General features: G+C 42.6%; 1 protein-coding gene across 1 annotated transcript in view; it reads left to right on the top strand.

The window, feature by feature from the left end:
• LOC126528232 (uncharacterized) overlaps positions 1-15,043 on the top strand; it is a 160,594-nt gene that overhangs the window by 140,621 nt on the left and 4,930 nt on the right. Inside the window, exons 6-8 of the mRNA XM_050176117.2 lie at positions 1,412-1,490; positions 2,341-2,494; positions 4,940-5,066. Of these exons, the coding sequence (XP_050032074.1) occupies positions 1,412-1,490; positions 2,341-2,494; positions 4,940-5,066 (360 nt within the window). The remainder of the gene's footprint in view (positions 1-1,411; positions 1,491-2,340; positions 2,495-4,939; positions 5,067-15,043) is intronic.

The raw sequence follows: 15,043 nt of genomic DNA, 5'->3' as shown, positions 1-15,043 counted from the left end.
TTCTTGTGACGCCTGCGACAAAAAAGGTCGTTCCACATCCGCCGCCAAGGTCTGTGAGTGGTGGCGCTGGCTAACACTCCCAGAGTTCTACTGGGACACATAAATACAAAAGAAAGTGGATGGGAAGATGGCGCCGCGGTAGCTCAATTGGTAGAGCACTGCACGTGAAATGCGAAGGTTTAGGTTCGGTTCCCACCTGCGGCAAGCTGCTTTTTCATTTACTTTAACTTCCATTAATTTATCGTTTATTTATTTCATTTATTAAGCACAAATAACTTCCTCTATGTTGTCCTTGGTGTCAGTGTTTGTTGGCTTCTTATGATATGACTAATAAAAAATCGGGCCCCTCGGTTAACCCCCTTTCTTCTCGTTTACCGCTTAAACCCACGCTTGGTCGATTATGACTGGACAATGTGCTTCCCTGCTATGTGGTTTATGTGGTGAGATAGGTGATGTGCAACGCTATCTGGCTAAACCCGCAGTTTGGTGAGGATAGAAAGGCATTGCTTCACAGCCTGCAAAAGAAATGTCTTGCAGACTATGATGATGTCGTGTTCCCTGATGCGCCCGCAGTAATCATGAAGAGAGTGCTACGACTGTTGCTTGCTTTCCTTAAAGACAGAGTTGAGCTAAGTCTGGTGACGCACCCTTGCTAAATATGTACGAGAAGCTCAGGTGGAACAATCGCCAGCTAAGCATGCCAGGATGACCCCGTCTGCTGCTATGCCATCACCACCACCATTTGTGGGCCATTAGGCTTAATGTGATGTCATTGCCGACACTGCATAGGGCAAGGTAAAAAGCAGAGATGTCGAAAACTACAGGAAAGAGCAAGTGATCTATTATGTGAGAGCACAAGCTCCCAGCTGCATGCATTACAATAGTCATTTGCACACGCACATTTGCACGTGCGTGGCAGCTGCAGCATTTTCTACTGAGTGGGAACATCTTATAGGGTTCAAAAAGCGTTGCAGTGCCCCTTTAACCTGAGGACAAATCTTTTTTACCACCCTAATTCTGTTTATTTGTCCAGAAGCATAATGCGGAAGAGCACAGAGGGAAATTATGGCAGCAGCATAAGGAGATAGCGAGAGCATGAGCTGCAACCTGCTGGCTAGGGCGTGCACCCAGAACAGTCCCACAGTGGTTATGGGAGACTATACAGAAGTCCTCAAACTGATTAGCTTGACAGGACTTGCCTTGAAGAGTCTGCTGCACGCTTAAGCTCAAATGTGAAGCACTTTATGTTATTTGTGTATTTACTAATTTATTTATATTATAGTAAAACCCTCAGAGCCGAAGGCATTATGGAGGGGAGCTGTTACATTGCTTCAATATCTTCCTATACAATTTTAGCTACTAGCAGAATTTAATTGTCATGTCTACATTTCTATTTTCTCATTTTTTTCAGAAACTGGCGGCATTGTGGTCAGATCTTGCTTCAGTTTTGCATCCAATACCAGTGAAGAGGAGCTCATAGATGCCAATGGGTTCGTATTTTCAAAGGTTATCAAACTAGCATGTGTAAGCACATATTAAAAATGAACATAGTGCCTCCCCAAACCCACTTCCCAAAATAGAATTGTACTGTTTCCTTATACTCCGTTCGCGCATCAATTACATTTGTCTGCTGAAAATATGTTTTTAACAAGTGTCAACGAGAACACAAAACAGCTGAACATACTAATAACCTTGAATTTCCCTGCGGGTTTAGTCAACACAGTAAACTATAAAAGTTAGTCGAGGTGATGGAGCACTACCAATGTGCAGTGGGCTCGAAAAACTGCAAGCAACGTCATAAATTTCCTTAATTCAAATCACTGCGAAGAACAATTAAAGAAAATCTTCTACGCAACGACACACTTAAATTGCACCAAACATGCAGACGTCTGTCTTGCAGCTCATTTTGTGCAACCCACTTGGTGCATACAAGTAGATTTTGTGTTGCAGGTTGCACGAGAAGTGTCTCGAGATGTATGCAACATGTTTTCAGGCATCACTCTTTTCATTAGTGCTTCCGATTCTGAGGCGGTATTTCAATGTGTAAAGTATGATCCACTGCTAAAGGAGGCATGCAGTTAGTATACTGCCTTCAATTTTTCCTGAGATATGCCGCATAGGCCCAGGACTAATTTTTTACACATATAACTATGTGTAATTGATCACATCAGTCACCCCTCTCAGATGGGGCAAAAAAATGTTCGAGTTATTTTGGCTTAGATACGGTTAGTTCTTCACTTTAGCAGTGGACTGTGCATCCAAGAAATTCCTATTTTGAGCAGCATAAGTAACATGCTGAAACCATGTCAAATAAAAAGCACACACATCGTTCTCTTTCAGGTGCCCAAAGACCACATTCCTGTCAGCGTTTAAGTACAACGAGACATCGGACACGGCAGACGCAACAGTGTCGTCCACATTCAGGTTCCCAGGAAGCAACAAAATCAACATTCAATGCGACATCGTTCTCTGCCAGTCATCTCGGTGTCCAGTGGTCAGGATCAAACTTTTTGTACTCCTGGTAGAACAGAGAAACACAGTGATGGCTACAGCTATAGATTTCAAAGTAGTTTATGACAATGAGAGAGAGAGAGAGAAATAGAAAACGGGAAAGGCAGGGAGTTCATGGCAAACTGCATTAACCATGAAATAGGGTTGAATGTGCTGCTTCCAGTTCTAGCAGCAACCAGACGTTGGATAGAAAAGAAAAAGAACACAGACATGGTGCAACGCTTTAACTGTTCCTTAATTAGAAATCGCCTTTTTGCCACATTTTAAGGTGTTCTGATGGAGGAATCTACAAGTGCAAAACAATCTAAGGGATGCTAACATGAATCCATAAGAAACAGCTGCAAATCTCATCCAATATTTTTTTATTGATTTATTTATTCACATTACCGTACAGGCCCATTCAAGGGCATCGAGTAAGGGGGGCAACATCAATTACATGACAGAAATAGGAAAGTGCATCGTTGTTATACAATATTAATACGCAACGAATTCAGGTTATCACAGAATGTTTCACGATTGGAGATGGATGCTATGTGATCCGGGAGACTGTTATAATATGCAATAGCTCTTGGCAGTGGTGATGAGTTAAATGCCTGCGTTTGACTATGAATGCGCATGACACTAAGTGCGTTGTGAATGCGACGAGATGTGCGCACAGGAGCATGAAGCGGCAAACAGTGAAAGTAATTACTATAAATGTACCTGTGAAACAGACATAAAAGAGCAATGATGCGGTGATCTTCTAATGACTGAAATGCAAGGTCTTGTTTTATTCGGGTAATGCTCGAATGATAATTGTAGTTGCCAGAGATGAATCTGGCTGCCCTATTTTGAACGGCTTCCAACATACGGGTTAGATAATCTGGATATGGTGACCATGTGGATGAAGCGTATTCTAGTTGTGGGCGAACATAATTAAGATATGCTAGTTTTTGTACATCAGAAAGCGAGTTACGCAAGTTTCTAAGCAGGTAGCCTAGATTTCTACGCAGGTAGCCTGAAAACCTATGGTACATGAAAATCTAGGGGAATGCAAATTGAAAATCATCAACTACACATAACAGAGCAAAGCAAATGAAATTTCCTTTTTGTTTAAGATGATAGGAGTAAGTATCCTTATTGCACAAAATAAATCTGCGACGATGACCCAGCAACAAGGAAAATGTCACGTATGACAGCTTATGTGTTGTATTCTTTTCAATCATTATGTGTCGTCACAGCACTCTATTTTCCTAGAAATGACATACTGACTAACCCAATCATTAATTCCAGGACAAATATCCAGCATGGGTCACGATCCTGGACGTAGAATGCAGGTCCCCAAGGTTATCATTTTAAGCAGCCCAGAGACATGGATGTTCATAACGTTTTATTGCAGCAAACTGCTGACATAGAGTCTTGTTTAGAGCACTTGGCTTGAAGACCCGTAAGCACTGGTTCCATTCCCAACACCACTGCACATATTTTTTCCTCTGTCTTATGAGGATCATTCAAAATTCTTGCAAATAGAGATGTTCAGCCTGTTCTCGAGCTTTTTGACTGTTGTTTGCAGTAACATATATCAATACATCACATGACAATAAAGCACTTCTGTGTATCATTGCGTGCGTTATCATGTCCCACATAGTATACAGACCTGCCAACCTTAATAGCCAGGAAATACTGCACTCAAAGCCACCAAATACTAAACATTAATAAATATCACAAAACTTGTTTTAACAGCCAAGATATTAAAATATGTACTTAAAAATAACATCACATACTTTGTTCTCTAGAGACAGTGTGAACAGGCAAACTGCTCTATAGTCACAAGAAGAACGGTGAACTAAAACAAACACTCACCAAGAATGTTATATAATAAAAAGACAAAAACTTGGTGTTTCAGGGCTTATATGGGTCCCTTGCTTACAATGACAGCAAACACAATGGCACAGGAAGAATGATCTGTGCCACAGAAGAACAGAAATGTCCCATGAAGTTTTTCATTAAATAAATATCCAGAGAACAGAGGATGACATTTCAGTTGCTATTATGCATTGGTTTTATGAGAGAATGGCACTGCTTCTGGCATATCAGAATAAATGAGCACATCTGAGAATTAGCCTCCGAAACATTGGTAGACGACGGTAAATATTCATATTTTTTTAAAACAAGCTTTGCCCTAAAATGACCACAAATGAAAAACGGTAAAATTATTGTGTTAATACGACAACGATAAACAAGCTCTAAATATCAGGCATTTCATGACAAAATGATAAATGTTGGCAGGTATGGGTACATCATTGAGCAAACAGGAGGAATCGGTGTCTTTTACTTTCTTTTCTTTTTTTTAACCTTACGCCAGTGAGTAAAGGATTAAAGACGGTTGCATTTCTGTACGGCTTTGAGTTGACAGCGAATGACAACCCTATTTCCTCATGCACTGCAGTCCAGCTGCGGGGCATCTCCAGATGGCGGAGGCATCAAGTCGCTTCCTCAAATCAAAGACAGCGAGTCTGCTGTGCAGTTGATGGCATCAACATCCGTCTTTGTGGTGGAGCCTGGGGAAAGCTCATGTGAGTATTGCAGACAAACACATGGTTGTGCACAAACAGAATACATCTATTATTATTATTATTTGTTTATTCAGGTTTCCTTACAGGTTCCGTCAGGAACATTGAGTAACGGGGGCGATTGAATCAAACACAAGTTTAACAGAAGCAATGCAGTATCAAACAATACAATGTGGTTACATAGTACAAATAAAAAAAAAGGTTAACATTACACAAGTACACTATAGTTACAAAAGAATTATGGTTTGCAAAGGCGCAATAACGCAAGAATGTAAGATGCACAAGGGGTGGAGACAGCATGTTCAATGGGCAGGCAAATAAGCGCATGGCGACAACTGGTACGCTAAAGAAAAAAAGAACAAAATGGCGACAATACACACCCATGTAATCACAGCGAAACATAGTTACAGTATTTAAGATGTATAAAGTTGATACACTTAGTTGTGGAACGATGCGTGATCGGTTACTGAAACAATATTGTTGGGAAGATCATTCCATAATGTTTTTGCTCTGGGCAGTGTCGATGAGTTGAATGCTTGCGCGTGGCCGTAGATGTCTTTGAAAGAGCGATGGTTGTTTAATCGATTGGACATGCACATGGGGGATTCTAGGGGTAGAGGTTAAAGATAAGCGCAGTTTATATACTTGTGTAGCAAACAAACGATAGCGACAGAACGATCGGTGTCTAAGGATTCGAGAGTATTATCAGTTTTTATTTGAGTTATGCTGAGATGACGGCTGTACTTTCGATAGATGGAATGAGCAGCACAGTTTTGCATTGCTTCGATCATGGAAATTGGATATTTTTGATGAGGAGACCAGATTGATGATGCGAACTCGAGCTGAGGACGGACGTATGTTAGGTAGGCAAGTTTACGGACATTAGTCGGGCAGTTTCGTAAATTATGACGTAAGTAACCCAAAGTTCTGGAAGCCTTGGCGCCAATGGTGGTGATGTGCAAGGCCCAGGAAAGATCATGTGTTAGATGCACGCCTAGGTACTTATATGATGGAACTTGGGATACAGGTGTAGTATCTGAGACATATGTAAAATTAGAATTATTGCGTTTGCGACTCAAGGTTATGAGCCTGCATTTGGATAGGTTAAGGGACATAAGCCAGATTTTGCACCAATGGGAAATAATGTTAAGGTCATATTGCAGAGCAATGTGGTCTTCGACATCTGTAATTGTACGATATATGATACAATCATCCGCAAATAATCACATGCATGATGATATGTTAAGCGGTAGGTCATTAACATAGATCAAAAATAAAGGGGGCCCTAAAACACTTCCTTGACGAACACCGGAAGATACATGGCAACGGGGGGAGGAAAAGTTATTAACCACTGTGAACTGTTGACGGAGAAAAAGGAAACTCCAGATCCAAGTTAATGTAAATAAGTCTAATCTAAGGGCTGATAATTTGGATATTAGTTGACCATGAGCAACGCGATCAAAGCCTTTAGAAATATTAAGGAACATGCAATCAGTTTGTTTATTGGCATCCATGCTGAAGTGTAAGTCGGTGGTAAATTGCAATAATTGCGTGTTGCAAGAACAATATTTTCTGAATCTGTGTTGATTAGAGAAGACAAAGTTGTTTGATTCTAGGTGACTGATAACATGAGACGCAATAATATGTTCCAGCAGCTTGCAACAAATGCATGTGAGCGCGATCGAACGATAATTATCGGGTGAATGGCTGTTACTGCTTTTGAACACAGGAACAATTATTGAAACCTTCCAGTCAGCTAGTAGCTTTCCTGACGTTAAGGATTGGTTGAATAAATAGGATAATACTACTTGACTAGAAATTGATGAGGTATTTTGTAATATTTTAGAATTGATATGATCTATACCGGCCGATGTAGATACCTTTAGGTTAGCAATGAGGCGTGAAATGCCATAGCAGTAATGGTAATGGGTTCCATAAAGCGGCAGTCATATTCAGGTACAAATGGTATGTTGGAATGATCTTCCCGTGTAAACACCAAAGAGAAAAAAATTGTTAAATATGAGTGGGCATTCACTGTCCGATACTGGTGCTTGGTTAGCATCGTGCAACGAAATATGATCAGAGTCGTGGTCAGGGGACACAGTTCGCCAGAACTTTTTAGGATTGTGTTGAAGGAGAGAGGACAGGTCATTGCAATAGTACTTTTTTTTTTTAGCATCGCATATTGCTTTAGTATATGTTTCAAGGAATTCTTTGTATTTTTTTAACGCAGAAGGATCACACCCATGTTTTGTGGCGTGGTACAAGCGCTTTCTTGTGTTTCGTAGTCTACGTAACGATCGATTTAACCAAGGATTTGTCCTGTTAGTAATCGTTCTTAATGGAATGTAGAGATCAATCATAGCTGACATTTGGTTCCTATACAGTGCCCAGTTTTCTTCGGTTGTGCGATCAGTGAAGTTAGGTAACAGTGTCTCATTAAAAAGTGTTCCATATCAGAATTCATATCAACGTAATTAGCCCTGCTGAAGTCCTGAATTTTTTTGGTTATTGATCCTGTATGGGCTAGTGGGACATGAAGTGTTATCTGAAGCAATTTATGATCACTGAAACCATCTAGGTAGGATATTGTTTCGATGGTTTCGGGGGTACTGGTTTACAATATCAAGTATATTTGGTTCTCGAGTGGGCTCGCTTACAACCTGGGAACAAATTTAAATCTAAAGTAAGTTTGAGGAAATCAGTTGAGTGGCGGCATGATGAAGACAAGGAAAGCTAGTCTATTTGCGGAAAGTTAAAATCATCGAGAAGGTATATGTGATCTGAAGCGAAGCTGTGCATAGCTTTTTGAATACTGTCACGAAGGTTGTCTGAAAAATTTTGATCGGTCATTATTATTAATCATGTGAAAGGGCGCACCTGGTGAAAGAAAGTTGAGCGGGTTTTGGGATAAAAATGATATCAGTGCTGAGGTGTGTGTGGCAATGTACTCCAAGAGGAGCTGCCTCTTGCATGCGAGAGTCTCTGGAGTTCTCCTGCCACGCAATTAAATCAAACGTTATTGTGGAGACTGCGAATCTAGAAGTTGTCTGATCGGTCATTACATGTGGTACAGCAGCAACTACCCTAGCGGCGGGGGCTACGGGAGCGACAGGAATGATCCATGTCACAGCAGTGCGCAAGACGAACGTTCAGTGCTTTGCGGACGATATTACGAAGAGTCGTGGAGATGCGGAGGACAGTGGCCGGTGCAGCTTTGGCCCTAGATAGCGTGCTTTGGCCCTAGGTAGCACTGTTCCAAAGAGTTGTGTTGGTCTAAGACTCCCGTGAAAGCCACAGGATTGGTGATAAGAAGGCAGGCTGCAAGGCATTACTTCATGGCTGTAACCCCTTCCTTTCCATGCTATTATCCCGAATACTGACCAAAAAATGGCCAAATTACTTTTAAAGACCCCACTGGCCAAAATGTTTTACCTCCTCCGAAAGAATAAATTCGGTTCTGCTTGCGCTGCTCCATGGATTGTGCGCTTCCATCTACCAAAAGCACGACTAAGTCCTGAGATAAAACTAGGCTCATCCATGGCATTGCTAGAAAATGCAATATACTGCTGTCGTGCTGAGATCCTCTTTGGCTGTTTTTACCGTGGACAAACCTAGCTTGTCCAAGGCACGTAAGGGGTTAATGCGGACCTCCATAGAGGCGTAGTCCAGTTGGTTGGGCTGCAGCAAGTGAATGTCAGACAAAGAGGTGGGCAACAAGGTCTGTCGACTAGGAGCAGTAGAGGATATTTGTGGAGTACGGGTTCTGGGTGAGAGGTTAGGAGATGCCTGTGTTGATAGCTGGAGTAATGTCCACAATGGAGGACAGTTGAGATAGAGGTCAGGGAGGAGGAAGAGAGTTGATTTCTGCCATGCAAAGACAGTTGGTACGAACGAGAGCAACACTTTGCTGTTTTGCTTTATGGGGGTTTAGGGGCTGTTGGCTGGCTGCTGGGTAGGGGGCAGGGAGGGCTGAGGTTTGGCTGCTTGGTTGACTTGCCAGAGGGGAGAGTTCCGTTGCAGCAGGTAGAGGCAACCTGACTCGTTAGCCCACTGGGCGAATGCTGGGAGGTCTTGGATTAGCTCCGAGCCACACTGCTGCTCCTGGTGTGGCTGTTCACTTTGGGTTCCGCAGGGTGTCACTGTCAAGGCAGAGGAGTCGGAATTGTATACTGCCCGTGTAGGTGGGCAGGGGCATGGATTGTTGCTGAACTGATGGCAATTCTACATTGCCAGAATTTTTGGTGGGCGCAGAGAGATGTAGACGACATGCGTACTCCGCTTCATGTAAGGCTCGGTCTGTGGCCGGTCAGACTTAGGAGTTAGGACCCCCAGCTTGGTGGTCCCCGCCGCAGTGGGGGTAGCCTGGGCGGCATGTTTAAGGTTGTTCTGGGGAGTTGAGTGCGAGTCCACATGCGAGGCATTTTAGAACTCGAATATCAGGGCAAATGTCTACGCAGTGACTGAGAGCGGAGTAGACAGTGCCGAACACTGCTCGAGGCTTGTACGAGCCACGGCGCAGTCATGCCTCGATAGTTCACCCAGTGTAGAATGTAGTGTCCAGCAAACATGATAAGGGCGGTGTGCGTGGAGCCCATGCTGCGAAAAATGAGGACACCTGAGTCCGTATCCCAGATGTTTGCCATGAGTTCAGTCAAAGAAGTATTCGGTGTAATACATTTGATTCCTCAGCATGTGTTGGGCGGAGGGGCTTGGTAGACGCGGGCAGGTTGTTGAAAGTTTGGGATTGTGAGACGTTCAGCTGCTTGAAACTTAGAGATTTCAGAAGGGGTGTGCAGGTGAGAAGTGTGATGTTTCCTTCAGGTAGAATATGAATGAGGATGGACCCTAGTTCTGAGTTGTTTAACTGGTAAGTTAGCCCTAGCAAGGAGCCGAGCAGAATGTCGACGAGCCACAAGCCTTGTGGTGGTCAGTATATTAGTTCTCTAGGGGGTGCAAATGATGCGCTGGAAGAAAGAGTATGCAGGCTCACCCGTTTGGGAGTCTGAAGAGTGGTCCAACCTTCAACACCAGTTGTGTAAGCGGGAGCCATCATAGAGCACTGCAGGGGCACGTTGTAATCGTATGTATTCCTACGTATAGTAAAGGTCTATGGAGCTGGCAGCGAGGTATGACCGAGAAAGCTGTAGTTGAAAAGTTGACAAACGTCACGTGTTGAGCAAACCATGGTGGATGGCTCCCAGAGTGTACGACACTTCGGGAGGCCCGAGCATGGGGTAGCCAGCGAAGTTCACATTATCTCAATGGTTTCAGAACACACCAAAAGCACATCCATTCCCTTCAGGCAACTGTGGAAACCTCCATGCCATGTGGACACGACCTGCAGTCTTTTGTGCAAATATTTAGTGTAAATGCTCAGAAACATCAAAGTTTCAGAAGGTGCCATGTGGTGGCACCTCAATCTCGGAGCAGCTAAGGCTTTCATGCAGTGTGATGGTAGCGCTGTTCTTTTTTGGCGACGCTACAGGCAGTCACGCCACTCACAAAGACAATGGTGCAGGCTGTACAAACGCATGCTTAGAACGAGCTGGCAATCATTGTGAACAGTGAAATAATGGGCCGCTCTGCCAGCCATGCCATGATTGGTCAACATGATGAATACATGGTAGTTTACTTGCACCTACTAGTTGTCTACACTTTTCTCTTACTGTCACACTGCCTTCCACCTCGTCCTCTCAACAGTTCGTCCCTTTCATGAACCAAACGGATGACAAATAATTACAAAGCACTGAATGGCCTGATTTGAAATCTCTAACCAATGATGATTATGACAAGTGGTGAGAGTGAGGGAGAAGGAAATAAGCAGCTAAGAGGAATGGCACTACCTTCAAGTACTGTATTAACTAGAGCCCCTAGTGGTAGCTGCTAATATATTGGGTGCATCCGGTAGTGTGGATGACACACTGGTGCAGCTTAAATCAAGCTGCAACTTATGGGCATTGGTAGAGGACTAAGCTGCAGCTGTGAGGCTGCAGCGAGTGCAGTGAGAAGAATATCTAGCTCTTACAAAGAGATTAACTTTTCCATTGTGCTTTCCTTACAGTGTGTGAGTAAAATGCATTGACACACTCATACTAGGCATGTCTTCACATGCATTCAAAAATGTGGTTGCAGCTCATAAACAATGAGGCGTAACACCTCGGCTAACCGCAATAAGATATCAGAGAATGGGGGACTCTACGACCTGTCACCAGTATAATAGTTCGTTTTTATGCAGTTGTAAAAATCAAGCATGTTTCTTTTTTTTATCCCCCCCCTCGTGTCATGAGCCTGAGAAAGCACCCAATGTCACATGTGGAACCATGCTTCAAGTGTAGCATGAAACGACGAAAAGATGGTAGCAACGTCTACAGAAACAATCATTATAATTTCTTCTGAAATGCAGCCACTTTTCAATAAAAGAACTACAAATGTGTTAACTTATGCACCAAAGAAATTGAATGCAGACACATGGTCAAGTGCTGCATTTCTCAGCATGGAAAACGATAAACCGATCCAAGGCAGGGATTGGTTTAAATGGATGGCAACAGCTTCTTTGTAAAGTTTGTTAGTGAGATTACAAATTCAAATGCTTAACCTAGGGAAATTCGCTGGCATTAAGAGTTAAGAATTACTACAACAAAAACAATGCTGATATCCTTCAGGCCGCAGTGCTCAAGCCATTATGCCCAATAGGCAATGTTAATGAATCCCAACAACAGCTGGTTATTTGAGGTTGCTTAAATAACCAGCTTCCATCTTAACTTACACAAGAGTTCAAGTAAACAGCGCCTGCCTTCTGAACTAACACAGCTGACTTGCACAAGGCCTAATGACTTGTACAAAGCCTAACTATGCACTTAGTCCTTCATCAGAACACACAACAGGCAAGTTTAATGCCGAGTTCGGAGTTTCAAGACATACATGGGGCAGAAATAAACAGAAAGAAAAGCTTACATTGCCACATTCATGCAATCACCGTATTTACTTGCATAATGATCACACTCGTGTAATGATCGCACCCCTGAATTTTGTAGCCAATAATCTATTCTTTTTTCCTTCCCATCTAATGATCGCTCCCGAACTTGCCACAGCGATATGTCGTGTGCCAAGTCTGGCTATTGATGATCACAATTACCATCTGTCGAATGCTGTCGCATGCTACACGAACGACTCTTCAAGACATACCAAGCGGTCTGCACGCACCAAACATTCTTCAGCAGATGCCCCATTTCATTCCTCTCATCACTTAAGGCTCCCATCAGGAGAGCCTTATCATCAATTATGTGGTTCAGATGATTGTTTTGTGCTTGTTCTTTATTGAAACATATGTTGTTTTGTATGTTGTATGCATGATTCCATAGAATGTATACACCGCTTGCTTCACTCTGCTGATTGTTTGAAGCCTCTGCCTTACGGGGGTACAAGCCACTGCTCTAGGCTCCGCACAGCTGCCGGGATCGGCCCACATTTTTGCAGATGGACGTGGACGCAAAAAATGCTGACCAACTAGAGGCTAACAGCTTTACTGTAAAAGATCACTGCATTGCATTATAAGACAGAAGAAAATGCTACTTGTTAAGGTGTATTCTATGTTTAGAAAAAAGAACTCATTGACATTACCCTTGACAATGACACGGGCAGTGGAAAGGTTACATTTTCGCTCAAATCTGCACCATCTGCAGTTTCATGTTTCAGTGGTTTCATTATCGCATAGTGCTATGCTGGTTTTGCTGGCTCACAAAACTCACACAAACTGCAAGTAGCAGAGAATTCCACATCAATGTGAAGTTGCAGAACGCCTGAATAGTCTACGCCACTTGACTAAAAGTTGATCCATCACTCAGTCTTTGGCCGGTTTCTCCATGGCCATGCATTTGTGTTTTGTGCAAAAGACCACAGCACCGTCTGTCATGCACCATTTCACTCACCGACGGCAGTCAAGTGTGGCGATGGCATATGCAACATGACCACTCCCCTGTTCAGGGACGGGCGACTTGAATTGCGCTACGGGTATGTGGACCCTTCCGATGCGATTTTCACCAAAACTAAGTCTTTTTTTTTGGTACGAAACAAGTGCTGGCAAGTTTCTGGAATGATATCTTAACTGTACATGTTAACTTAGTATTTGCCTTTAGCATCCCTTTAAGGAACTGTGACAACAACTGTACACACCAAGGTAAAGTCATTATAAGCAGTGTGCAAACAAATTAGGGTCTAGGAAAGAACACGGGACAGCAGCAGTGCGTGAGATGGCTAGGTGCCCTCTCTGAAACACATAGAGAGTTTTCTTGTCATGCCTGAAATCACTTACAGATTTCATAGGCAAAGTTCACATTCGTGGATGCAACAGAAGCTGAGAAAATTTTTTTCTAGACTCTTAACCTGTTCTCTTGCAGTCCAGTTCTGGTGATGCTGAAGTTGCAGAAAATACATTAAAGCAAAATTTTCCATCAAGGAGACTTTACTCTCTTTTAAGAGGAACTGAGTCATATGAAAGAAAATCGCAGAGAAAAGACAAAGAATAGAGGTACGTAGAGACAGTACATAAATGCCTGGAATGCAGGCATCCAGCACTGCGATAAGGCTGTATCATGTCAGTGGTGTCACTTTCGGACATCGTCGACGGGTGAGAAGCTTAGACACAATGTTTTGCGACACCATTTCCTGGCACCAGAGGCTGGAGTTCCTCCTTCTGTCAAGTGTTCTTCTCACTAATAGACAAAGTCGCAGTATGAACAGGCAAAGTTCCTTTTAGTGGGTGAAGCACACGGTGCCCTGTCCTGCCAACTTTGAAATTATAAAGATACTAAGGCTGAAGCCAGAAAATGCCAAAACCTGGTGACTAAAGTTCACCCTAATGCTGCAGATGTTGTATTTTGCAATTTGTATTTCTAAATTAATAAAACGGATGCACCAACTTAGTTGTATTAAAAATTTTGAGAATAAGCACTTGGCTGTAGCTGCAGAATGGTTAGCCGAGTCTAAATGAAAATATTTATTAACCGTTCTTTAATGTCCACAATGCTGGCCCCATTCTTGTGCCTTTTCATATTCAAATGCACCTATGTTGCTACAGCGACCCCCAGAGGAAACATTGGCATCGCATTACCATATGATCCATTGTGGATTAGACAAAATAGAACTACAGGACACGCGCTGTAGGAGGAAAATAGCTACAGGAGAAAAAGAGATACAGGAGGAAAAGAGCTACAGGACACTACAGGACACGCGCCCCGTACTTCTCTTTTTCATGTCATTGTCATAAGATGTTCTGCTCACAATGGATTGTTGCCAAGCAGTGCAATTTGTTATCCTAATAGGCGCACAATACTAAATGTGTACTTATCTGCCTTATGGCACTTACCGATGCACAAGGTTCACACAGAGTAAATGGGAACAAATGCTTTTAAAGTACTTCTCTTCCAACACTGTGTTGCTGCAACACAGCAGCAATGTCCACAAAGCACTTCAGGAGAACAGAGTACTCGTTTCCCAACAAAGGAACAGAAATGTGGTACTACTACCAACCTGCAACCATATAAATAATATTGCATCCTTTTCAAATCATTCTTTTCAGCAGTCAAATCATTCTTTTCAAAGCAGTATGCTACATTAAGCTGGATTTATAAGCTGCACTTATGCAATACCAGAAACATTGGTCTTATCATGAGCAAAGTCTTGAACAGGCCAGAAAAAAAGCAACAACAAAAAACTGGCTTAAAGTTCCCATGCTAGCTGATGAGATGGGGACACTGCTTTGGATGTGTAAATAGTTTACCGATATTATTATTACTGCATTTAAGATATAAGATTATTAACGCATTTCAAGGAAAAAGGCCAAATGCTTGACCTAGCAAGTTTTAATAACTTTATTTTTTTAACAAAATGATATCTATGAATTGATATTATTACACCGACGCTGTTACTCAGGCACGAAATTCAAGTGGAAACACTTTGCCCTGTCTCCTTGAACCTTT

This window comes from Dermacentor andersoni, chromosome 9 (genome assembly GCF_023375885.2).
Source record: "Dermacentor andersoni chromosome 9, qqDerAnde1_hic_scaffold, whole genome shotgun sequence".
NCBI classification, from domain to species: domain Eukaryota; kingdom Metazoa; phylum Arthropoda; class Arachnida; order Ixodida; family Ixodidae; genus Dermacentor; species Dermacentor andersoni.
Note: the sequence above shows the minus strand (reverse complement) of the source record. Positions and strands in the feature narration are given on the sequence as shown.